At 40.9% G+C, this 27,567-nt stretch overlaps 1 protein-coding gene across 13 annotated transcripts in view; it reads right to left on the reverse strand.

The window, feature by feature from the left end:
* Window positions 1-27,567, reverse strand: part of NAV3 (neuron navigator 3) — an 837,776-nt gene that overhangs the window by 156,715 nt on the left and 653,494 nt on the right. For 11 of the 13 annotated variants that reach the window (XM_073651894.1, XM_073651888.1, XM_073651887.1 and 8 more), the window contains 2 exons: window positions 23,548-24,517; window positions 16,846-16,961 (listed from right to left, as the gene is read on the reverse strand). In XM_073651894.1, coding sequence (XP_073507995.1) covers window positions 16,846-16,961; window positions 23,548-24,517 — 1,086 coding nt within the window. Of the gene's footprint in view, window positions 1-2,689; window positions 3,770-16,845; window positions 16,962-23,547; window positions 24,518-27,567 lie in introns of those variants that run through there. The other 2 variants (XM_073651886.1, XM_073651893.1) reach the window with 2 other exon arrangements.

A 27,567-nucleotide genomic window follows, 5' to 3' on the forward strand; every position in this document is an offset into this window, starting at 1 on the left:
TATACACACACAATAATGCAAGTCTAGGGTATATATACACACACAATAATGTAAGTCTAGGGTATATATACACACACAATAATGCAAGTCTAGGGTATATATACACACACAATAATGTAAGTCTAGGGTATATATACACACACAATAATGTAAGTCTAGGGTATATATACACACACAATGATGTAAGTCTAGGGTATATATACACACACAATGATGTAAGTCTAGGGTATATATACACACACAATAATGTAAGTCTAGGGTATATATACACACACAATAATGTAAGTCTAGGGTATATATACACACACAATAATGTAAGTCTAGGGTATATATACACACACAATGATGTAAGTCTAGGGTATATATACACACACAATGATGTAAGTCTAGGGTATATATACACACACAATAATGTAAGTCTAGGGTATATATACACACACAATGATGTAAGTCTAGGGTATATATACACACACAATGATGTAAGTCTAGGGTATATATACACACACAATAATGTAAGTCTAGGGTATATATACACACACAATAATGTAAGTCTAGGGTATATATACACACACAATAATGTAAGTCTAGGGTATATATACACACACAATAATGCAAGTCTAGGGTATATATACACACACAATAATGCAAGTCTAGGGTATATATACACACACAATAATGTAAGTCTAGGGTATATATACACACACAATAATGCAAGTCTAGGGTATATATACACACACAATAATGTAAGTCTAGGGTATATATACACACACAATAATGTAAGTCTAGGGTATATATACACACACAATAATGTAAGTCTAGGGTATATATACACACACAATGATGTAAGTCTAGGGTATATATACACACACAATGATGTAAGTCTAGGGTATATATACACACACAATGATGTAAGTCTAGGGTATATATACACACACAATAATGTAAGTCTAGGGTATATATACACACACAATAATGTAAGTCTAGGGTATATATACACACACAATAATGTAAGTCTAGGGTATATATACACACACAATAATGTAAGTCTAGGGTATATATACACACACAATAATGTAAGTCTAGGGTATATATACACACACAATGATGTAAGTCTAGGGTATATATACACACACAATGATGTAAGTCTAGGGTATATATACACACACAATGATGTAAGTCTAGGGTATATATACACACACAATAATGTAAGTCTAGGGTATATATACACACACAATAATGTAAGTCTAGGGTATATATACACACACAATAATGTAAGTCTAGGGTATATATACACACACAATAATGCAAGTCTAGGGTATATATACACACACAATAATGCAAGTCTAGGGTATATATACACACACAATAATGTAAGTCTAGGGTATATATACACACACAATAATGCAAGTCTAGGGTATATATACACACACAATAATGTAAGTCTAGGGTATATATACACACACAATAATGTAAGTCTAGGGTATATATACACACACAATAATGTAAGTCTAGGGTATATATACACACACAATGATGTAAGTCTAGGGTATATATACACACACAATGATGTAAGTCTAGGGTATATATACACACACAATGATGTAAGTCTAGGGTATATATACACACACAATAATGTAAGTCTAGGGTATATATACACACACAATAATGTAAGTCTAGGGTATATATACACACACAATAATGTAAGTCTAGGGTATATATACACACACAATAATGTAAGTCTAGGGTATATATACACACACAATAATGTAAGTCTAGGGTATATATACACACACAATAATGTAAGTCTAGGGTATATATACACACACAATAATGTAAGTCTAGGGTATATATACACACACAATAATGTAAGTCTAGGGTATATATACACACACAAGGATGTTGCAGCAGAAAGTTGCACCATGACTGAACTGCCCATTGACATACAATTGTTACTGGAGATTTTCTGCAATTGTGTTCACACTTCTGAATACATAAAGAGTGGGATCTCATTCATAGTACTGTACAATGATGAAAAAATGAACATATAAATGTACGTTTTGGCATGTGTGATAATGAAGCATGAGTATACCCCTACATTTCCATAAAAGACTGTTATATGCTCAGATTTATTACTAGATACAGTACATATATATAGATATATATAGATATGTATATATTATAAGTAGTAAATTACAGTATAAAACCAAGAACTACTAAAACAATGGTGGCTTATACTTATATTGGTCAATAGACTGTCCCACTTTTATTATAAGATAGGAAGCTTAGACAGTATACAGATAAAATATACATCCTACAGACCACATAATACATGCAATAGCTCACAATGATCCCCTACATACTTGAAGGAAATACCTGAAGCTCTTGAAAATGTAACTATATTTTGTATCTACAGATACTTCCAGCAGAAAGCAATGCAATAACATAATTTATTATCTGTGACCTCTCAATTCACTGCAGCAATCCCCTATCTAGGATGGACACTCAGTATTTTTCATCCAGTGAATATAATGCCTTAATTTACTAAAAAGTTCAGACTTCAGGAATTGTGGAAGGTTGGGTCATATAAAAGCTAAAAATAAAACCTCATATTGCTGAATAGAGTGATAAAATCCTTACATTTGATGACAACTCAGGACTTTTACAGTTTGTTAAGGGTTTCTTAACTCACCAAGTGACTCACAATACAATGCCTGTTCTAGGTCAACGAGCATGGTCATGATGACTTCCTCATCCAAATAAGCAGTTCCTTCCCGCAAGCAATTATCCTCGTCTTCCTCAGACCAGCTCTTGCGAATATCACACAAGTTCGTATTGTGCTGGCTCTCCACAAGCTGGGAACATCCCGCCACTGAAAGCATCACTAGATCTTGACTTCCAGAAAATTTATATGATGACTTCCGGTGTGAGGTAAGACTACAACTTGAAGTCCCATTTTCCATTTCCCATGATGCAGCAGGAAGAAGAGTGTGCATAGACTTGGAGAACACCTTTGACAGACAGCAAGTAGTCTCTTGAACTTTCTCATCCTTCTGACCGACATGAAGTTGGGAGTTGGAGGCCTCTTCATGCCAGCTTGCTTGGTAGGAGAAGAGCATGCCATTTTCTGTGCTTTTACTGACAAATGATAGATTTGTCATAGACTTTTGTTTCCTGAGACAAACATCTCCTCGGACGTTCTTCTTCTTAACAAGTGGCAATTCAGTGGGGCGTTGCATCCTTCAAAAAAGGTTGAAATTGCTGAGATTTACATGAAGATGATGAGTAGAAATGCAGGCTCCACCTTGCAGGCATGTGCTGTATTGTGCAGCACCAAACCCATCTCTGTTCCACAACTGCAGAGGTAATAGTAACGCTGTTAGAATCCTAAGAAAATAGATGTAATGCATGTTCCTTCAGCACACCAGTCCAGCCTAGGAGTAGAACCCATTTCTCTCTCTCCGTCACCCAGCCAGAGGTCTTCAAGAGCAAGATCTTCATTGTGACAAAATTCTAAATAAGAAATGTCCAATCCTCCTTGTGTTTTCTTTGCCTTCTCAAGACGATGTCTCGAAACAGATCCCCAAGACTTTATCTGACACAGTGCTGCAAGTACAGTGTGCTCACGTCACAGCTCAATACAAGTGAAGAACAGCTCTGCACAAGTCGCCTGCAAACATTTAGTATTCAACCTGCATCCTGAGATCTGACTCTTCCCGTGCACTGCAGTACATGCTGCCATGGCAGCGGGCAGCCTCCAGATGAGACCAAGCTGCTGTCCGGATCACAATGCGACAGGTCGTCTACTTACAAGTTACAGTTGACATATTCTGTTGTGTCTGCATCTTAAATAGCAGTCAGCATTCAAGGTGCATGCGTTATAGGGGACAGAAGAGGATCTGATATTGGGTGTGACATGGGGAATCTGAGCAGACTATCAGTTCCATTAAATAGTGCTTTCATCTGCTATAATAAAAGAATTCTAGCACTGGTGATATGCTTGATGACAACCGTGTTTTGGATCTGTGTATATAGAACGTTTATTCTTCTACCTAGATATACATTGTTGTTCTGAGAATTTATTGCCTTTTTCCCAGAAAATAAAATAAAACGGTTCTATAATCCAATTTAATTTTTTGTTCCCTATAGCATCTCTGCAGTCCAAAAATAAATGTGCGCAGAGGAGAAGTTCACTGTAGTGTCACTGCCTAGAGCAATGCTTTCACATCACAAGTTTACAACACCGTCCAAAAGCAGAAGAATATTCAGCTTTGTTTTATACGAGGACAATATGTCTGCAATGTCGCATACACTGAAAATTAGTTCAATGGAATCTGTCATTAGGTTTTTGCTACTCTGAAAGCAGCATGATGTACGGGCAGAGACCCTGATTCCAGCGATGTGTCACTACTGGGCCGTTTGCTGCAGTTTTGATACATTTCTGTTTTCAATATTGCAAATCTATTAGTTCTCTAAATTTTGAGCTCTGTGTAACCCTCTCAGATTAGTTGACAAAAACAGGTGACCGTTTCCCCTTAAAGTACTGTAATTTCCAAAAAAGGGGCGGCCGTTGCTTAATAGATTGACTTATGAATGATAATTTAATGTTATTACCAATAACTTTGGACCTCATGTATAAAAAGCGGCGCTGCCATATATACTAAACTAAATCTCGTAAGGAAGGTTGGAGAAATAAAAAGTTACCTGGTCAACCGCTAAATTTATTTTTGCTCCACTTCCTATACTAAATACAGCAATTTCCGCTCATGTATTGGCAGAATACTTTTGTGCTAAAAGATGGATGTACAGGGTGGCCATTTATATGGATACACCTAAATTAAATGGGAATGGTTGGTGATATCAACTTCCTGTTTGTGGCACATTAGTACATGGGAGGGGGAAAAGTTTTCCAGATGGGTGGTGACCATGGTGGCCATTTTAAAGTCGGCCATTTTGGATCCAACTTTATTTTTTCCAATGGGAAGAGGGTCATGTGACATATCAAACTTATTGAGAATTTTATAAGAAAAACAATGGTGTGCTTGGTTTTAACATAAGTTTATTCTTTCATGAGTTTTTTACAAGTTTATGACCACTTATAAAATGTGTTCAAAGTGCTGCTCATTGTGTTGGATTGTCAATGCAACCCTCTTCTCCCACTCTGGACACACTGATAGCAACACTGCAGAAGAAATGCTAGCACAGGCTTCCATTATTCGTTGTTTCAGATGCTGCACATCTCGTATCATGATGGTATGGTGTGGTATACAGGGTACAAAGATTATGCACTGAAGATGGCACGTTCCCTGAGTTTTTCCAACAAGATGGTGTACCATCACATTATGGGTGTCAGGTCCGAGCATTCCTACATGAACAGTTTCCTGGAAAGTGGATTGGTCGTCGTGGGCCAGGTGAATGGCCACCAAGGTCTCCCGATCTGACCCCCTTAGACTTTTATCTTTGGGGTCATCTGAAGTTAATTGTCTATGCTGTGAAGATACGAGATGAGCCACAAACAGGAAGTCGATATCACCAACCATTCCCATTTAATTTAGGTGTATCCATATAAGTGGCCCACCCTGTATTTAACTTTACAATATTCTACAGCAACCAACTAAAGCAGAAAACTCGCCGCCTGTTTCATGCATAATTCAGAACAAATTAGACCTTTTCTCTTTGGTAAGGCTCCAGTATAGTCAGTAGACGTCCGTAGCTCTCTTTCTCTGATAATGTGACATACATACGGTAGCTTACTTTATATAACCCACAAATGCTCACAGAAAGCAGAACGCAGTTCTGAGGATTTTACAAGACTGTAAACCCAGCCAGGATTCATTATGTCTGCAGTGGTTATCAAAGAAACACACCTCAGGGATTTATTGACTATACTGCAGGCTTTCCAGAAAGGTAAGATCTGTAATTAAAAGCATACAACAAATAGGAGGTACATAATATGACACAAAAGTTGATTACATTTGCACTAAAGTACAATTAAGCATTGGAGCTGAATACACACATATACACATGCCAGTTTCGGATACATTGTTCTAGAATAGATAACCAAAATCTAAAAGGTAATAATTTATCAGTAGGATCAATCCTCCTAAGCCATCCAGTGTGAGACATGAAAATAATATAGAACAGTAGAACTGAACTTTGCCTTCTTACAAACACATTTGCTGCAGCTCTCACAGCTCTGCTGTATTACAACAATATTACAGCCCTGTCTGCCTGTGAAATGGAAGCTGAGAGGAACCTGCAGATGTGTCAGGTATAACCACACACAGCTCTGCAGTGAGATCAGGAGAGCAGAGAGCGGCCATCACACATCACACTGGTAACTCCCACTTCATGTAAAATAAGCCCATAGATCTGAACAGCTCATTTACATATAAGAAAAATGTGGATATCTGTGGATTAAGACATCTGATCGCAGATATCAATGTATCATTTTATTCAGCTTCCTAAGACCTACATGCCCATAGACTGTGGATGGCTTAGGAGGGTTGAGCCACCTGACAGATTCCTTTTAAGCCCAAGTCAATGTTACCATTGACTACTTCATAGGGAAGGATGCTTTAAAGATAGATAGGCAGTAAATATATATCTTGATAAATATACCATAACAATTACAAAAAACACACATTTTATATTTTGAACAGACTTTTTTCTATACTCCTAAACAGTAAACAGGTTTCTGGGTCAGCAGGATTCCTTGGTTCCCTCCTAATTCAACACTGAGCTCTGAAGCATAAAAATATCAGGGAGCGGTTATTGCTCCATCAGTATGAGTGGATGGAGTCCAATGATATATGCCACTACTGGGGGCCCCATGTAGTCACCACACAGCACCATGGGACAGGATGATCCAGCACCTATTGCCCACTCTCTTCACCTTCCCATTTCTTGCAAAAGAGGGGGGTGGTATGACCCTCTGGTAGTTACTCTTGCATATGCTGGTTCATGATGCTGCGCTGACCCGTGCTCTCCATAAACTCTATAGCAGCTGCATGATCTGCTTCTATTCTATGTACACTTTTGACTCCTACTCAGTCAATGACATGCTGGCTGCCACCACTTTATTAAAGTGTCATTTGTTATAGTGGTTAATAAGGGGTTTTTTTGCTTTGAAACTAAACAAGATGCTAAAAGAGCATACATCATTTGCTACATCAGGTCCTTTCTTTTTAAATATCCATTTTCACAGGGGACTTGGGAAGAAACCCAACTTTTATTTTGGCATATTTATAACCAGTTTGCTTAGTTAGCATCCCCCATTTGTAAGGCGAGTATAATAAATAAAAGAAAAGTGAGCTGGCTGTACCAAAATGGCTAAGATTGGGCGACAAACAGAAGGAAGTGCAAATGAAGTACTGAACATATTGACTTTCAACATGCCTGATCCGTTGTTATCACATGAAATAAACTATCTCCAAAGGAGTCTGGCAGCAGAGTATTACTTATTCAGCGCTGAAAAAACATGCTTAGCTAAGCTCAGTAGCTATGTTCATGGCACAGTCAGAAGACATAGTTGTGGATTGGCTGTACAATCCATTAAAGAGACAATCCCAAACTGAACTCTTATGTGATGGTCTTACTAAGCTGAGAAGGCCAATAATTACAATATATCTTCAGCTTCTATCCAGTTTTTCTTTTATCTTTTTTTCTGCATGTAAAAACATCTTGAATTTCATGAGCTTTTACAATCTTTTTTTTTTTACTGGTGTTTTATTTTATACTCAATGCATTTTTTTACCGATTTGACCACCTACAATGCAATGGACCCAAAAAATTCCAAAAGTGTGAAAAATGCCACGAAACAGAGACACTGCAATTTTGTTTCGTACAGTGCTACTGACTTAGGCTACAGTCACATCAGTGTAAGTGATACCTGAGAGAAACAGACCAATTCTTTCACACGGTGTCATCCTAGTTGCTTCTATTTTTTTGTTCTTCCATTTTTTTGCATTGATGACATGTGCTTGCTTCCAAGCCAATAAAAAAACCTTTGGAAGGTCACATTCTTAGGACATGCTCAGAGTCTCACGGATCTCACTCTAGTTTCCGTGATTTGAACAAATGTGTGAATTCATCTATTCTACTCCATGGGTCTGAGTGCTGTCCGAGGAAAAAATCAGACTGCACTCGGCAGTATCACATCGATAGGTGAATGTAGCTTTACTGCCAATATCTGGTTGCAGTATTTTTGCAGCTAAAAAGGCACCATAAACTAGGACTGTTACTCCTGGTAAAATTTCAAGTTCCAGCAGATGAACCTGAGAAGTTACATTTTATGTTTATCATATTGTATATAATGTAATGTATCCCTTGAAATGAACTACAAAAAAATTAGTAGCCAACAAGGTGCATTTTGAGTTTATAAACACACAGAGTAATATAAAATAAAATGTCATAGTAGAGGGTACAGACTCATGTGCAATATACAGTATAGAAATCACTAATTGGATGTTAAAATGTGGGATGACTTTATCACACCAGGTTTCTGAATATTTTGGGAAAGCCTAGACAATATGCCAATATCTGCTTACGTGTCCACCTCACCAAGTGCTTTTCATAACCCTTGTTCCATGAAGATTGTGTAAACTTGGATTGTCCCAAGAAAATTAAGACAGTTTCAGGCCTTTCCGGGCCTCAAGATATGTAATATTACATAAAGTACTTAGGAGAGGAAATAGGGCACGATTATCATGCAGATATTTCCCAGATATTGTGTTATTTATGTACTAAACGTTCATTTTTTTACTGCCAATATTATAAGTACAATTCCTAGCCCCGCAGTGTTCGGCTCACACTCAAACTTAATTTTTAGATAATGGGCTATATTTCAAAAACTGCATTTCCCACCATCTGTTTCTATTTTGCTGAGATTTTAAGAAAGCACATGTTCTTGATTCAGACATGAAAGCCTGATTAGTATTTTGGCACACTAATACCTATAATAAGGTTAGAAATACATGAAGCTAAATCATAGTTGAAAAATTATTCTAAACAAACCACCTTTGTTATTAATGAATAGGTCTTAATATCCAGAACAAGAAACTGCCCAAAGAAGTCAACTACAAATTAGGCTTAAGAGTTATGATGAATTGTGAATCAAACACTGATTTTCTTCAATTTTCTCCAACAAACTATTCAAGTGACTGAGCACACAACAATCTCTTCAATATGATTCTGGTACAAAAAAAAAAGCCGTTGTAGGTGAAAGTCATTGGTAAGTACCGTAATGAGAAAAAAAGTTGCAGCCAATTTTCATCCTCCTCCTCCTGGTAATGATCACAGATAAATCATAGTCTCAATATATGTTGCATAGTTGAATTATAAACCAGGAGGTAGGTGAGCTAAAGGTAGCCTAAAAACGCAGATGGAAGAAATAGAAACAGCCCAGCCAGGTATCGTAAATGAACCCAAACAATTTGATTTGGGATGCAAGAAAATTCCAAATGGCTATTACGAAGTTAGAAAAGGTGTCATATTTATCCTTTTATATATGAAACTACCAATGCAAAGTTTTTCAATAACTGGAAAAGATGAGATTCCTCTTACTTTAGATGCTAATAGCACACTATGGTCGGACTGAGCTTCCTCAGTACTTTAGGATCCTCTGTTGATCCCATATTCTGGTGCAGTAATGGGCACCAACGGAATACAACCCCATAGGCAGTTGTTTTGAAGTCATTACTTTTTACAAGAGACAAATCTTATAGTATATTCACTCATAAACTGATGATCAGAATGTATTGATGATATGAGCATGACAATAACAGCTGAAATGGGTTTTCCACTGTTTATTAAAGAGAATCTGTTAACAAGTTGTTGCTACCATATCTGAGAGCAGCACGATGTAGGCAAAGAAACCCTGAATCCAACGATGTATCACTTAGTTTACTGGCTGCAGCAGAGCTGAGAAAGCTAACCCCGCCCACACCCACAGCTCTCAGTATACATTCTCTATTGACAGTGAGCTGCTTATCAGAGGAGAAGGCGGAGGCGGACTAGCACACATGCCTTGCTGTAGCTGTTGTATTCCAGACAATGATAATCACTAGGTGATAAAACATGAATTGTAAGTAAACAGCAGCACACAGCCTGACATGCCACACATCGTTGAAATCTGTGTTTTAACACTTAACTCATGCTGTCCTCAGATTACATAGCAAAAACGGCCGACAGATTCCCTTTAAAAGTTACCTATGGTAAGCTATTCTGATTAGTGTTGAGCCACCCCCGTAGTGTTCGGGTTCGGTTCGGTTCGTCGAACACCGGGATGTTCGAGGAACTGTTCGTCGAACTGTTCGTCGAACACCTTAGAACACCGTCGAACACCGTTAAAACCAATGGCAGGCAAACAAAAACACATAGAAACACATAGAAAACACCTTCAAAGGTGTCCAAAAGCTGATAAACTGCTCAGAAGACGCTTTCTTTAAAAAAGCCGGCCGGCAATTCAGCAGCGGCATACACCGGTACCCGACAATTTAGACAAGAAGGAATAGAGCCTCACACATAGATTAGATAGATAGAAACATGTCAGTCACATATATATGAAGTACAGTGACAGTGTTGCTTACTGTACTTGTCATTTAGTGTAAAGGATTTATTAAAAAATATAATAGTGTTTTCATGCACTTTCTCTTTAAAAAAGCCGGCCGGCAATTCAGCATCTGTACCCGACAATTTATAACAGACAGAATAGAGCTTCACACATAGATTAGATAGATAGAAACATGTCAGTCACATATATATGAAGTACAGTGACAATGTTGCTTACTGTACTTGTCATTTAGTGTAAAGGATTTATTAAAAAAAATAATAGTGTTTTCATGCACCGTCTCTTTAAAAAAGCCGGCCGGCAATTCAGCATCTGTACCCGACAATTTATAACAGACAGAATAGAGCTTCACACATAGATTAGATAGATAGAAACATGTCAGTCACATATATATGAAGTACAGTGACAATGTTGCTTACTGTACTTGTCATTTAGTGTAAAGGATTTATTAAAAAAAATAATAGTGTTTTCATGCACCGTCTCTTTAAAAAAGCCGGCCGGCAATTCAGCATCTGTACCCGACAATTTATAACAGACAGAATAGAGCTTCACACATAGATTAGATAGATAGAAACATGTCAGTCACATATATATGAAGTACAGTGATAGTGTTGGTTACTGTACTTGTCATTTAGTATTAAAATAAAGGATTTATTATTAAAAAAAATTGGCGTGGGGTTCCCCTTAATTTTAGTCTCTAGCGGAGGTTAAGCAGACAGCTGGGGCAGATGTTTGAAGCCTGGGAAGGGGGTAATACCCACGGAGCTTCTCAGGCTACTAATATGAGCCCCCAGCTGAATACATAGCCTTTACTAGCTATTAAAATGGGGGACCCCCCCAAAAAAATGACGTGGTTTCCCCCCTAATTTAATAGCTAGCAAAGGCTAGGCAGACAGCTGGGGGCTGATATTAATAGCCCAGGAAGGGAGCCATAAATATTGGCCCCCTCCCAGGCTAGAAACACCAGCCGTCAGCCCCCCCAGAAATGGCGCACTCATAGGATGCGCCAATTCTGGCACTTAGCCTCGCTCTTCCACGCTGCCCTGTAGCGGTGGCAGGGGGTAATAGGGCTGGGGTTGATGTCAGCTTATAATGCCAGCTGACATCAAGCCCAGGTTAGTAATGGAGAGGCGTCTATAAGACACCCCCATTACTAACCCCATAGTCAAAGTTAAAAGAAAACACAAACACCCAGAATAAAGTCCTTTAATTGAAATAAAGACACAATCCTTTATTGTTCTAAATTAAACCATACTTACCATCACGCCCATTCCAGCTGAAGCCAACGATCTCCTGCAATAAAAGAAAAATAATAAAGCAACATCATCCTTACCTTTCCATGGTTCCCACGACAGCTTCAGCTCTGCTACATCGAGATGACAGGCTGGACCGCAGCAGAACGCTGCCATCCAGCCTGTCATCCCGCAGACACTGAGAAGCGCAGGCTTGCTTGCGCTCTGCAGTGTCTGGCTGTGACGGCATAAAGATGAGACGAGTTCATGTCCAATGAACTCGGCGCACCTCATGCACGTCACTGACAGCGTGGGAAAATTCTCACGCTGAAGCGCTGAGTGCAGGAGAATTCTCGCACGCTGTCAGTGACGTGCATAAGGTGAGCTCATGTCCAATGAACTCAGCTCACCTCCTGCACGTCACTGACAGCGTGGGAGAATTCTCCTGCACTCAGCGCTTCAGCGTGAGAATTCTCCCACGCTGAAGCGCTGAGTGCAGGAGAATTTTCCCACGCTGTCAGTGACGTGCATAAGGTGAGCTCATGTCCAATGAACTCAGCTCACCTCCTGCACGTCACTGACAGCGTGGGAGAATTCTCCTGCACTCAGCGCTTCAGTGTGAGAATTCTCCCACGCTGAAGCGCTGAGTGCAGGAGAATTTTCCCACGCTGTCAGTGACGTGCATGAGGTTAGCCGAGTTCATTGGACATTAACTCGGCTCATCTGGATGCCCTCACAGAGAGACACTGTGGAGCGCAAGCAAGCCTGCGCTTCTCAGTGTCTGCGGGATGACAAGCTGGATGGCAGCGTTCTGCTGCGGTCCAGCCTGTCATCTCGATGTAGCAGAGCTGAAGCTGTCATGGGAACCATGGAAAGGTAAGGATGATGTTGCTTTATTATTTTTCTTTTATTTCAGGAGATCGTTGGCTTCAGCTGGAATGGGCGTGACGGTAAGTATGGTTTAATTTAGAACAATAAAGAATTGTGTGTTTATTTCAATTAAAGGACTTTTTTCTGGGTGTTGTGTTTTTTTTAAATACTTTACTAGAAATTCATGGTGGTCATGTCTAATATCGGCGTGACCCCATGAATTTTGGGCTTAGGGCCAGCTGATAATGCCAAGCTGGCCCTAACCCCTTTATTACCCAGTGAGCCACCGCATCAGGGCCCTGGATGAGTTGGGTACAGCGCCAGAAGATGGCGCTTCTATGAACGCGCCATTTTCCGGGGTGGCTGCGGACTGCAATTTGCAGCGGGGGTGGCCCAGAAAGCTTGGGCCTCCCTGCGCTGCGGATTCCAGCCCCCAGCTGCATAGTTGTACCTGGCTGGACACAAAAACAGGGCGAAGCCCCACGTCAATTTTCTTTAAATTATTTCATGAAATAATTAAGAAAAAAAGGGCTTCCCTATATTGTTGTGTCCGGCCAGGTACAAATAGGCAGCTGGTGGTTGGGGGCAGCCCGTTCCTGCCTGCTGCACCTGACTGGACACAAATATAGTGCGAAGCCCCACGTCAATTTTTTTTAAATTATTTCATGAATTTCCTGAAATAATTAAAAAAAATTGAAGTGGGGCTTCGCACTATATTTGTGTCCAGCCAGGTACAGCAGGCAGGAACGGGCTGCCCCCAACCACCAGCTGACTATTTGTACTTGGCCGGACACAACAATATAGGGAAGGCCTTTTTTTCTTAATTATTTCATGAATTTCATGAAATAATTAAAAAAAAAATACGTGGGGCTTCGCCCTATTTTTGTGTCCAGCCAGGTACAACTAGGCAGCTGGGGGCTGGAATCTGCAGCGCAGGGAGGCCCAAGCTTTCTGGGCCCCCCCCCCGCTGCAAATTGCAGTCCGCAGCCACCCCGGAAAATGGCGCGTTCATAGAAGCGCCATCTTCTGGCGCTGTACCCAACTCATCCAGGGCCCTGGTGCGGTGGCTCACTGGGTAATAAAGGGGTTAGGGCCAGCTTGGTATTATCAGCTGGCCCCAAGCCCAAAATTCATGGGGTCACGCCAGTATTAGACATGACCGTCATGAATTTCTAGTAAAGTATTTAAAAAAAACACAACACCCAGAATAAAGTCCTTTAATTGAAATAAACACACAATTCTTTATTGTTCTAAATTAAACTATACTTACCATCACGCCCATTCCAGCTGAAGCCAACGATCTCCTGCAATAAAAGAAAAATAATAAACCAACCTCATCCTTACCTTTCCATGGTTCCCACGACAGCTTCAGCTCTGCTACATCGAGATGACAGGCTGGACCGCAGCAGAACGCTGCCATCCAGCCTGTCATGCCGCAGACACTGAGAAGAGCAGGCATGCTTGCGCTCCTCAGTGTCTCGCTGTGACGGCATCCAGATGAGCCGAGGTCATGTCCAATGAACTCGGCTCACCTCATGCACGTCACTGACAGCGTGGGAAAATTCTCACGCTGAAGTGCTGAGTGCAGGAGAATTCTCCCACGCTGTCAGTGACGTGCATGAGGTGAGCTCATGTCCAATGAACTCAGCTCACCTCATGCACCTCACTGACAGCGTGGGAAAATTCTCCTGCACTCAGCGCTTCAGCGTGAGAATTCTCCCACGCTGTAAGTGACGTGCATGAGGTGAGCCGAGTTCATTGGACATGACCTCGGCTCATCTTTATGCCGTCACAGAGAGACAATGTGGAGCGCAAGCAAGCCTGCTCTTCTCAGTGTCTGCGGGATGACAGGCTGGATGGCGGCGTTCTGCTGCGGTCCAGCCTGTCATCTCGATGTAGCAGAGCTGAAGCTGTCGTGGGAACCATGGAAAGGTAAGGATGAGCTTGCTTTATTATTTTATTTTTATTACAGGAGATCGTTGGCTTCAGCTGGAATGGGCGTGACGGTAAGTATGGTTTAATTTAGAACAATAAAGAATTGTGTCTTTATTTCAATTAAAGGACTTTACTCTGGGTGTTTGTGTTTTTTTTAACTTTGACTATGGGGTTAGTAATGGGGGTGTCTTATAGACGCCTCTCCATTACTAACCTGGGCTTGATGTCAGCTGGCATTATAAGCTGACATCAACCCCAGCCCTATTACCCCCTGCCACCGCACCAGGGCAGCGTGGAAGAGCGAGGCTAAGTGCCAGAATTGGCGCATCCTATGAATGCGCCATTTCTGGGGCGGCTGACGGCTGGTGTTTCTAGCCTGGGAGGGGGCCAATATTCATGGCTCCCTTCCTGGGCTATTAATATCAGCCCCCAGCTGTCTGCCTAGCCTTTGCTAGCTATTAAATTAGGGGGGACCCCACGTCATTTTTTTTGGGGGGTCCCCCATTTTAATAGCTAGTAAAGGCTATGTATTCAGCTGGGGGCTGATATTAGTAGCCTGGGAAGCTCTGTGGGTATTACCCCCTTCCCAGGCTTCAAACATCTGCCCCAGCTGTCTGCTTAACCTCCGCTAGAGCCTAAAATTAAGGGGAACCCCACGCCAATTTTTTTAATAATAAATCCTTTATTTTAATACTAAATGACAAGTACAGTAACCAACACTATCACTGTACTTCATATATATGTGACTGACATGTTTCTATCTATCTAATCTATGTGTGAAGCTCTATTCTGTCTGTTATAAATTGTCGGGTACAGATGCTGAATTGCCGGCCGGCTTTCTTAAAGAGACGGTGCATGAAAACACTATTATTTTTTTTAATAAATCCTTTACACTAAATGACAAGTACAGTAAGCAACACTGTCACTGTACTTCATATATATGTGACTGACATGTTTCTATCTATCTAATCTATGTGTGATTCTCTATTCCTTCTATTCTAAATTGTTGGGTACAGATGCTGAATTGCCGGCCGGCTTTTTTAAAGAGACGGTGCATGAAAACACTATTATTTTTTTTGATAAATCCTTTACACTAAATGACAAGTACAGTAATCAACACTGTCACTGTACTTCATATATATGTGACTGACATGTTTCTATCTATCTAATCTATGTGTGATTCTCTATTCCTTCTATTCTAAATTGTCGGGTACCGCTGCTGAATTGCCGGCCGGCTTTTTTAAAGAGACGGTGCATGAAAACACTATTATTTTTTTTGATAAATCCTTTACGCTAAATGACAAGTACAGTAAGCAGCACTTTCACTGTACTTCGTATATATGTGGCTGACATGTTTATATCTATCTAATCTATGTGTGAAGCTCTATTCTTTCGGTTCTAAATTGTCGGGTACCGGTGTATGCCGCTGCTGAATTGCCGGCTTTTCGTGTTTCACTGTGAGCACAGTTCCCATCGATTTGGGCAATCACTGTAATGCCACAACCACCATGGCTGTGGCATTACAGTGAGTGGCAGACAATCCCTGCATGATTGGTGCTCTAAATAGCACCAGACATGCAGGACACGCTTTTGGTGCACGAACAGTTATCGAACATAACCTCGAACAGCCGAATTTTTTGCAAATCGTTCGGGTTCGTCGAACAACTCGAACACCGCCCAAAACAGCTCGAATTTGAGATTGGCGAACAGTTGTAGTCGAACACTGCTCATCTCTAATTCTGATAAAAGAAGACATACAAACTTCAGATTCAATCCTCATCTACAGCACTGCCACCCGGTGGTCTTTCCCTAACCGGAAGTCATGAAATCATGACCACAAATGCTGAGGACACTAATTAGCTGCAGGATCAACTAACTGATGGTCAGATAGTTATCATTTCCGCTCAAGAGAAGACTGATGGAGCAGCAGCAATGACGCATATCATAGATTCTGGAGGTGAATATGCTTCTTTTATGCTTCCATCAGGATAGTTTCCCATTGGTAACTTGTAATAAAGAGCAGCAAGCTTCTTTAATTTAGGATGCAGTTAAAAGTGCACATGCATGTGTTCTGTGTGCATAATACTTTCTTTAATGACCCGGAAGACCCTTAGTCTGACACCAAGTAAGATTAACAATTGGCAATTTTGATGAGTTAAATCAATTGCAATATAAAGTATAGCACATAAATCTTGAGTGTTATTATGACTTTTATACTCAGTAGTTGGCTGAAATGCTTACCAGAAATTTCCTCCAGGCACTGTTTGGCTGTCTTACTATATAATGACTCACTTTTAGTTGGGCTTGTGCAGGAATCAGTCGATGGTAAGGACGTGGTCTCATTTTCTGAGAGAGTTCTGCAATGAAGAAGATTACTCATCTTTATCTATAAGATCATTCTTTTGAAATTTTAAGAATCATTATTCGCGATAATTAATTTGTGAAATTAAAAAAATACGTGTCTTCTCACTACACGTATTATACCCAGCGACTGGTGGCCGCGTGACATTAAACAAGAGCACTAATATGTGACAATATTTTCATAAATTATTCAAAAGGGAAGTAATGTTGCTAGAAGAGATACAGCCCTCTGGAGATTGTACTGTTATCTCAATAATGCACCAAACCACTTGAAGTTGATTACTTGAAGGTTAGGTCTCCTATGAAGTTTGTAATCAGCTCATGCAGACAACTACTGTATTTACTATCAAAGAATATTGCCTCTCGGAGGAAGCTCAAAAGAGCTGAGCCCTTATGTAGTAACCCTTTTAATAGAAAAACTTCATTTCATGGAATTAATAACATGCCACTATATGATCTGTTTCCCTGTGCACTTTCACTTAAATCCATCTATGAGTCAAGAAATAAGACAAATTACAGTATAGATCAGCTATGTATATGTTTGTATAGAGAAAAAAAAACACGCACTTTCTACATTTTTCACACCACCATAATACAACAGTATTTTAGAGTCTATAGTATGTCCATAAGACCCAGATGGCCCACGGCGCTTTTGAATCAAACTTTGATGACCACTCAGTAATGATCTAAGGTCCAGGGGGTGTGGACCTAATACAGATGATAAAATTCAGGAATATCACGGCTATGCAAAAGTGGTCTTAAAAGGTTTGTCCACCCCTTATTCCCTTATTTCTAGCCCCTTCATGACCGGAGGATTTTCTGTTTTTGTGCTTTCGTTTTTTGCTCCCCTTCTTCCAAGAGCCATCACTTTTTTATTTTCCAGTCAATATGGCCATGTTAGGTCTTGTTTTTGGCATCATTGATTTTACCGTATAACGTACTGGAAAACGGGAAAAAAATTCAGTGTGGTGAAATTGCAAAAAGATGCAATTCCACAATTGTTTTTCTTTTTACCATGTTCGATAAATGCTAAAACTGACCTGCCATTATTATTATCCAGGTCACTACGAGTCCGTAGACACCAAACATGTATAGGTTCTTTTTTATTTAAGTGGAGAAAAAAAATCCACAGTTTGTAAAAAAAAAATAAAAAAAATGGCTTTATTTTCAAAGACCCGTAGAGTCTCCATTTTTCGTGATCTGGGGCCGAGTAATGGCTTATTTTTTGTGCGCCAAGCTGAAGTTTTTATTGATAGCATTTTGGTGTAGATACAATGTTTTGATCACCTGTCATTGCATCTTATTGCAATTTTGCAGCAACCAAAAAACGTAATTCAGGCATTTTGATTTTATTTCTCGTTACGCCGTTTACAGATCGGATTAATTTTATATTAATTATTTTCATATATTGATAGATCAGGCAATTCTGAACACGACGATACCAAATATGTGTATTTTTTATTATTATTATTATTATTATTATTATTTTATTTTGAAAGGGACAAAAGGGGGGAGATTTGAACTTTTATATACCGTATTTTTCGGACTATAAGACGCACCCCAAATTTTAGGGTGGAAAATAAGAAAAAAATATTTTTTATAAGATGGGGGTCCGTCTTATAGTCTGAATAGGTATCTTACCTGGGGGGGCGGTGGAGCTGGGGTCACAGGAGGCAGGGCCCTTCAGGAAGCCGGCGGAAGTGGAGGCATGCTGGTACCTGGTGGCTGGGGGCCTGGTGCCCTGGTGCTGGGGTGCTGGGGGCCTGGGGTTCTGGTGCGGGGGCCTGGGGTGCTGGTGTCTGGCCTGGGGTGCTGGGGGCCTGGTGCCTGGCCTGGGGTGCTGGTGCCTGGCCTGGGGTGCTGGTGCCTGGCCTGGGGTGCTGGGGGACTGGGGTGCTGGTGCGGTGGCCTGGGGTGCTGGTGCCTGGCCTGGGGTGCTGGTGCTGGTGCCTGGCCTGGGGTGCTGGGGGCCTGGCCTGGGGGCCTGGGGTGCTGGTGCGGGGGCCTGGGGTGCTGGTGCCTGGCCTGGGGTGCTGATGGAGTGGGATCGCAGGGCGACGGCAGAAAAAGAGGTGAGGCGGGCCGGTATCTGGCTGGGGGCCGGGCCTGGCCAGGTGTATTGCTGTGAGCGGAGTTTGCAGAGCAGAGTGAGCGGCTTCCGATGGCCGCGACCATGTTCCTGAAGCTGTGCTCTACAGGAAAAACACTTTTATTTTTTACTTTATTTTCAGTCCCCTATCTAACACTACTGTTTGCAGTATATGAAAATATCCAATGAAGCCGACACACAAGCTTCACAGGAGGCCAAAAATGGCAGCCATGGTGGCTTTCAGTAGGCCCCCTGATGCCATAGCAATGCATCACCCCCTCATGGTTGCATCACGGGGAAGGTTGGGCACTGGGAATTGGTGTATGTGCGCAACTGTGATCATGCTATTTAAATTTAAATGCATCTGTCAATGATAGATAGTAGCATTTGAATTCTTAAACAGCAGCAATCAAAGTGCTCCGGATACTGCTATTACCGGAAGAAGTCAGCTGTGTATCACGGCTGGCACCTAACGTGTACAATGAGGGCTTAGTTCCTAAGCCCGTTCCATACATGGGCACCTAACGTATGACATATCAGATTTTCATATGTCGGGTAGGGGTTAATGTAAATCACACATAAAACTTAACATTAGTTTGGAAGCATCTTATTGTCTGCGAACAAATTTGTAAGTACATTGTTACACAATTGTTTATATCGTCTAAACCTACTATATCTGGAATGATGCACTCCAGCCAGTGACTGGAGTAAGATTTGTGGTGAGGTAAATGGAGGTGCTCGCCAGTTGTCAGATACTCCTGATTCATTAAGAAGTACACGCCTCTTAATGTACAGTGGATATGGAAAGTATTCAGACTCCTTTAAAATTTTCACTCTTTGTTTCATTGCAGCCATTTGGTAAATTCTAAAAAGTTCATTTTTTTTTCTCATTAAAGTACACTCTGCACCCCATCTTGACTGAAAAAAAACAGAAATGTAGACATTTTTGCAAATTTATTAAAAAAGAAAAACTGAAATATCACATGGTCATAAGTATTCAGACCCTTTGCTCAGACACTCATATTTAAGTCACATGCTGTCCATTTCCTTGTGATCCTCCTTGAAATGGTTCTACTCCTTCATTGGAGTCCAGCTGTGCTTAATTAAACTGATAGAACTTGATTTGGAAAGGCACACACCTATCTATAGGACTTGATTTGGAAAGGCACACACCTATCTATATAAGACCTCACAGCTCACAGTGCATGTCAGACCAAATGAGAATCATGAGCTCAAGGGAACTGCCCAAGGAGCTTAGAGACAATTGCGGCAAGGCACAGATCTGGCCAAGGTTACAAAAGAATTTCTGCATTACTCAAGGTTCCTAAGAGCACAGTGGCCTCCATAATCCTTAAATGGAAGAAGTTTGGGACCATCAGAAGTATTCCTAGACCTGGCCGTCCAGCCAAACTGAGCAATGGTGGGAGAAGAGCCTTGGTGAGAGAGGTAAAGAAGAACCCCAAGATCACTGTGGCTGAGCTCCAGAGATGCAGTAGGGAGATGGGAGAAAGTTCCACAAAGTCAACTACCACTGCAGCCCTTCACCAGTCGGGCCTTTATGGCAGAGTGGCCAGACGGAAGCCTCTCCTCAGTGCAAGACATATGAAAGCCTGCATAGAGTTTGCTCAAAAACACATGAAGGACTCAAAGACTATGAAAAATAATATTCTCTGGTCTGATGAGATGAAGATAGAACTTTTTGGTGATAATGCTAAGCGGTATGTGTGGAGAAAACCAGGCACTGCTCATCACCTGCCCAATACAATCCCAACAGTGAAACATGGTGGTGGCAGCATCATGCTATGGGGGTGTTTTTCAGCTGCAGGGACAGGATGACTGGTTGCAATTGAAGGAAACATGAATGCGGCCAAGTACAGAGATATCCTGGATGAAACCCTCTTCCAGAGTGCTCTGGACCTCAGACTTGGCTGAAGGTTCACCTTCCAACAAGACAATGACCCTAAGCACACAGATAAAATAACAAAGGAGTAGCTTCAGAACAACTGTGACCATTCTTGACTGGCCCAGCCAGAGCCCTGACCTAAACCCAATTGAGCATCTCTGGAGAGACGTGAAAATGGCTGTCCACCAACGTTCACCATCCAACCTGCCGGAACTGGAGAGGATCTGCAAGGAAGAATGGCAGAGGATCCCCAAATCCAGGTGTGAAAAACTTGTTGCATCATTCCCAAGAAAACTCATGGCTGTACTAGCTCAAAAGGGTGCTTCTACTCAATACTGAGCAAAGGGTCTTAATACTTATGACCATGTGATATTTCAGTTTTTCTTTTTTAATAAATTTGCAAAAATGTCTACATTTCTGTTTTTTTTCAGTCAAGATGGGGTGCAGAGTGTGAAAAAAAATGAACTTTTTAGAATTTACCAAATGGCTGCAATGAAACAAAGAGTGAAAAATTTAAAAGGGTCTGAATACTTTCAGTACCCATTGTATCAAGAGCGTCCGACTCCAACACGCCCACACACCCCCCAAATTAAGCCAAGCATGAAGATTGTTGGTCTTGATGAATCGGGGACTTCATGTATTACGCTTATAGCGTAAATCAGCGGATGAACATTCAGTGCATAATATCAATAGATGCAGCATTCCAAACATTCACTTGGTACTTGCTACATCTGTATGGCCTGACTCCCCAGCTGCACCAGGGATACCACCCCCCCTGCTGTCCCCAGACAGTACTGCAATGTTGACATTCCATCCATCAATAAAGTGTAAGTCTATGACTGGCATCAGCTGTGAAATTTGCATGATTGACTGCAGTGAACCAATGGGTGATCCATGGCACATCATCACTAACAGACTGGTTGGGACCACCTAAATGTCAGCGCTTTAGGATTCAATGGGTAAGTAATGCTCATTTCTTTATCTTAAATGATTCACTACTCTTTGGCAACTTTTGAAGAACTAATTATGGTAATATTGAAGTTGAAGCTCGTTGTCCCTAATGCAATATCTCCAACAGGCCTTCCAACTATCATGGGTCTGTAATAACATTTACAGTATCTTCTCCAGGACCTGGGTGTAATTGCAATCCCTGCCCCTCTACAGTTACAACCCTGAGCATAGTAGATAGCAGAAGCAGCTGAGCAAATTGCACACCTTCACGCCTGCTCAGCCCAACACAATCATGTAGATGATAATGGTAGCACTGAGAGCTCTTTTATCCCTTCCAGATAATTCTTCCTGCTTTCTTGTCCAAATGTAGGAGAAATATGTTAAAATGGAGCAGGGTATAACTGACATTAGGTGCAGAGTCATGTAGTGGGCAAAAGAGGGAAATTGTGTAGAACACTTTTAGGGGTGGTCCAAAACTGACATTGATTTAATCCTAAACGTTTATGTATTTAATGTAATAATCAATTCAATTTTCTAGTATAGTTTAATGAAAAAGTCCCTATTGTTCCCGCTTCACTCTCTCTAACTGGTATATTTTTTTTACCTACTTGTGGTTTTATGACGTTTGAGAATCCTCAGTGCCTGCTGTGCAATATTCTTTTCAATGCACATTGACAGTGCGCTCCCTCGACAGTTCTGATGAGAAATGACGAGCCGGTAAGAGAGCGCACTATCCGTCAGTGCAAATTGAAAGGAGAAGACCCGGCGAGCAGGAAAATCAATAACTATTCCTGCCCACGAAACAGACGTTATTTTAGGAGGCAGGGCTAGTGTCTGTTCTCTCTGCTCACCAAAGTCTCTCCTTAAAATTTGCACTGATTGCCAGTGCCCTCTGTGGCTGGTTAATTATATCTCATCAGAGCCAGCAGGGAAGTGCACTGTCACTGCATTGAAAAGAATATTGCACAGTGACAAAGGAGCTCTTACTGAGAATACTTTGGAATAGACAACCGATGCATGCTCAGTAGAGTTGGGACTAGCCCAGCCACTGAAACGTACATCACTGATGACGCTTTGTTTCAGGGGGGAACAGAGTCTGCGGCAGTGACCAAAGCCACTTCCCGCGATGACATTTTGTTTGAGAATCCCCAGGGCATGCTGTTATACTCAAATGAGACATCATCAAACTGGAAGTAGGTAAAAAAAAAAATAAAGCGTAGAGTATAGAGGGAACGATAGGGACTTTTTAAATTAAAGTACCGTATATTAGAAAAGTGATTTGATTATTACATTAAATAGATATAAATTTAGGATAGATAGACAGACAGACGTGTTCAAATTTGTAAATCATATAGAACGTTTACATGACATCTAATTATTTTCATGGTCAAATATATATAGAACACATTTACTTTGCACTGTTGCACTACTAAAGAGTGGTCAACTCATTAATTAGAATAATGCACACTGTTTACTATTTAAAGCATATGAGAAAACCCTCGCCACTACAATGATTACTATCAATAGATCATTGTCTACCTTTAGTCTTGAGTATTCATAAGTAGCAGAAAAGAACATTTTTTAAACTATATTTTTTAATAAATTAACATTCGTTAAAGAAACTGTAACATTTCTTTACCTGTAAATGAATGGTGCCACAGTTGCAGTATTAGGATGCGAGTACTGTTGCTGGGGAAGCTGCACAGCCCCATTTCCTGTGAACTGGACAGCAGCACCAGATGAGCCTGTTGTGACCAGGTGGGTATTGGAAGAACCAGAGACCTTCCCTTCAGTGGGTGTAGCTACTTTCTCACAGGTTGCAGATTTCTGTGTTACCATGGTCTGACTGCCTTTGGTAGTCCTATTTTTTTCAGGCTCTTTTGTGGCGGCAGTACCTGGGGGGGTGGTTTGTTTTGTTGCTGGCGTTTTGGACCCAGGTTTAGGGATTCCACTTGACTGAGGAATCAGACTCTCCTTTTTGACTGGAACAGATTTGTTTCCTTTGGGGATCAAGCTTGCAATCTTAGAGTTCTTTTTTGACCCTTCTGATGTTGGCTCTTTTTCTTCTTTAACAGTTTTCTCTACATTTGATTTATTTTTTTCTTTACCCTTCTCTTCTTTCTCCTTTGGCTGAGGCAACCCCTTTTTATTGCTGAGATTTTTGCTTCCAGCCTTTGGAGGAGTCAATTTTGGTGACACTTTAGGGCTATTCAAGGCAGAACTGACTTCATTTTCTCCACATTCTGATAAGAAGTCATCCTCAATAATGACCTCATTCGATGGCAAAGATTGGGATCTCAAGCCAGCTCTGGTATTGACTAGTTTAAATTTTTCAAGCATTGATTTTTGTCCAGAAGAAGTAGCTTTGATTCCTTCTGACAATGGGGGCTTTAGTCTATCAGGGGAGGGAGTAGGAGAGGTTGCAGGGCTAGGCTGCTTTACAGACAGCATGGTAGTAGTGGCACTATGTTTAACATTCATGGATTTACTACGCCAAGGCTTACTGGCATTTGGAGAGGGTATAGCAGAGACCACTTGCTGACCAGAGCTAGTGGGATATTGCACATTTCCATTCATGCCTGCAGACTGTTGAGGGCCTTTTGGTGATTCTGTAGAAAGACAAACAGTATGAGAAGAACAAACTACTTACTAAAAGGTGTTTCTTAACAACTGTACATTTAAGACTTACTATTGTGCATTCTTGTAATTTGTACAGTTCAGGATCCTTTACTCAACAAGACTAATGTCATCTCATCCATGCATCAGCAAGTATCAGTCATCCTATTTATTTTCATGAATTTTTTGTACACTACAAAGTCATGCTGTAACATCTCTTAAATGTTGTGCCTTTTGTCTTATCAATTCATTTGTAATATCGTCTGAAGAAGGAGCCTCTGTGCTCTGAAAGCTTGCATATATATTTTTTTTTCTGGTTAGCCAATAAAGTTATCACTCCGAGAATACTTTTGTCATTTCTGGGCATAAAAGTATTTACAGTTTGAAAAAACGTGCCCTATTTGTCTTTTTCGGCATCACATAAAGTTGGGAATTTGATCTAATTTTCTCTGCTTGTGACAGATTCCGCTTCAAATTTACATTTTTGCAACAGAGCTAAATCTGAGTATCTCAGGCTTCTGCTCCTTTTTTTTCAGCCAACTGGCTCTGTGCAGATAACACTTGTATTTTAGCAAGACCTTTTTCTGTTATTTTCATTTGATGTACAGTACAGACCAAAAGTTTGGACACACCTTCTCATTTAAAGATTTTTCTGTATTTTCATGACTATGAAAATTGTACATTCACACAGAAGGCATCAAAACTATGAATTAACACATGTGGAATTATATACTTAACAAAAAAGTGTGAAACAACTGAAAATATGTCTTATATACTAGGTTCTTCAAAGTAGCCACCTTTTGCTTTGATGACTGCTTTGCACACTCTTGGCATTCTCTTGATGAGCTTCAAGAGGTAGTCACCGGAAATGGTTTTCACTTCACTGGTGTGCCCTATCAGGTTTAATAAGTGGGATTTCTTGCCTTATAAATGGGGTTGGGACCATCAGTTGTGTTGTGCAGAAGTCTGGTGGATACACAGCTGATAGTCCTACTGAATAGACTGTTAGAATTTGTATTATGGCAAGAAAAAAGCACCCAAGTAAAGAAAAACGAGTGGCCATCATTACTTTAAGAAATGAAGGTCAGTCAGTCCAAAAAATTGGGCAAACTTTGAAAGTGTCCCCAAGTGCAGTTACAAAAACCATCAAGCGCTACAAAGAAACTGGCTCACATGAGGATCGCCCCAGGAAAGGAAGACCAAGAGTCACCTCTGCTTCTGAGGATAAGTTTATCCTAGTCACCAGCCTCAGAAATCGCAGGTTAACAGCAGCTCAGATTAGAGACCAGGTCAATGTGACACAGAGTTCTAGCAGCAGACACATCTCTACAACAACTGTTAAGAGGAGACTTTGTGCAGCCGGCCTTCATGGTAAAATAGCTGCTAGGAAACCACTGCTAAGGACAGGCAACAAGCAGAAGAGACTTGTTTGGGCTAAAGAACACAAGGAATGGACATCAGACCAGTGGAAATCTGTGCTTTGGTCTGATGAGTCCAAATTTGAGATCTTTGGTTCCAACCACCGTGTCTTTGTGCGTCGCAGAAAAGGTGAACGGATGGACTCTACATGCCTGGTTCCCACCGTGCTTTGCTGGTGACACTGTTGGGGATTTATTCAAAATTGAAGGCATACTGAACCAGCATGGCTACCACAGCATCTTGCAGCGGCATGCTATTCCATCCGGTTTGCGTTTAGTTGGACCATCATTTATTTTTCAACAGGACAATGACCCTAAACACACCTCCAGGCTGTGTAAGGGTTATTTGACCAAGAAGGAGAGTGATGGGGTGCTACGCCAGATGACCTGGCCTCCACAGTCACCAGACCTGAACCCAATCGAGATGGTTTGGGGTGAGCTGGACCGCAGAGTGAAGGAAAAAGGGCCAACAAGTGCTAAGCATCTCTGGGAACTCCTTCAAGATTGTTGGAACACCATTTCCGGTGACTACCTCTTGAAGCTCATCAAGAGAATGCCAGGAGTGTGCAAAGCAGTCATCAAAGCAAAAGGTGGCTACTTTGAAGAACCTAGAATATAAGACATAGTTTCAGTTGTTTCACACATATTTGTTAAGTATATAATTCCACATGTGTTAATTAATAGTTTTGATGCCTTCAGTGTGAATGTACAATTTTCAAAGTCATGAAAATACAGAAAAATCTTTAAATGAGAAGGTGTGTCCAAACTTTTGGTCTGTACTGTATATCACAGTTAATAAGGTTATTACAATTACAAAGAAAATGCAAACTCTGTTAAATTAAACACATGTCTAGACATTTTCTGCTCTTGTAGGCAGAACTTTCAGCAGCAAATTCGCATCTGAGAAGCATATATACATTAAAAGCTTAAAGGGGCATTCTCAACAGCTATTAAGTCTACTCTCAGTCTTCTCATTTAGCCTGCAAAAGAGAAGACTGAGAGGAGACTTAATAGCTGTCTACAAATATCTCAAAGGCTGTCACACTGTAGAGGGATCAGCTTTATTCTCATTTGCACAAAGAAAGATTAGAAGCAATAAATTGAAACTGAATGGGAGAAGATACAGATTAGACATCAGAAAAAACTTTTTGACAGTGAGGGTGATCAATGAGTGGAACAGGCTGCCATGGGAGGTGGTGAGTCCTACTTGAATGGAGGTCTTCAAACAGAGGCTGGACAGACATCTGTCTGAGATGGTTTAGTGAATCTTGCATTGAGCAAGGGGTTGGACACAATGACCCTGGAGGTCCCTTCCAACTTTACCATTCTATGATAACTGTGGAAGATATCCCCTATCCTGATCCTGAGAACCAGGGCTACGAAGAGTCCCATGTGATTGGAACCAGGGTCGATCATGCCCACTGCCGCTTCAATAATTCTTATAGGAGTGCCAAAGACCCACTGTGCTATCTCTGGTGGCCCCATTATGAAAGAAAGATGCAGTAGTACACATGATCAACCAGCACTCTATTCACACATGTCTCGGAATCAGTGGGGGTCCAGACGGTTGAATCCTCAGTGATCAGGAAGTTGGCCCTTATTCCATGGATAACTAATAACTTCCA

Source organism: Phyllobates terribilis, unplaced genomic scaffold, assembly GCF_046119375.1.
Source record: "Phyllobates terribilis strain yellow unplaced genomic scaffold, ASM4611937v1 Scaffold_11__3_contigs__length_659146591, whole genome shotgun sequence".
NCBI classification, from domain to species: Eukaryota; Metazoa; Chordata; class Amphibia; order Anura; family Dendrobatidae; genus Phyllobates; species Phyllobates terribilis.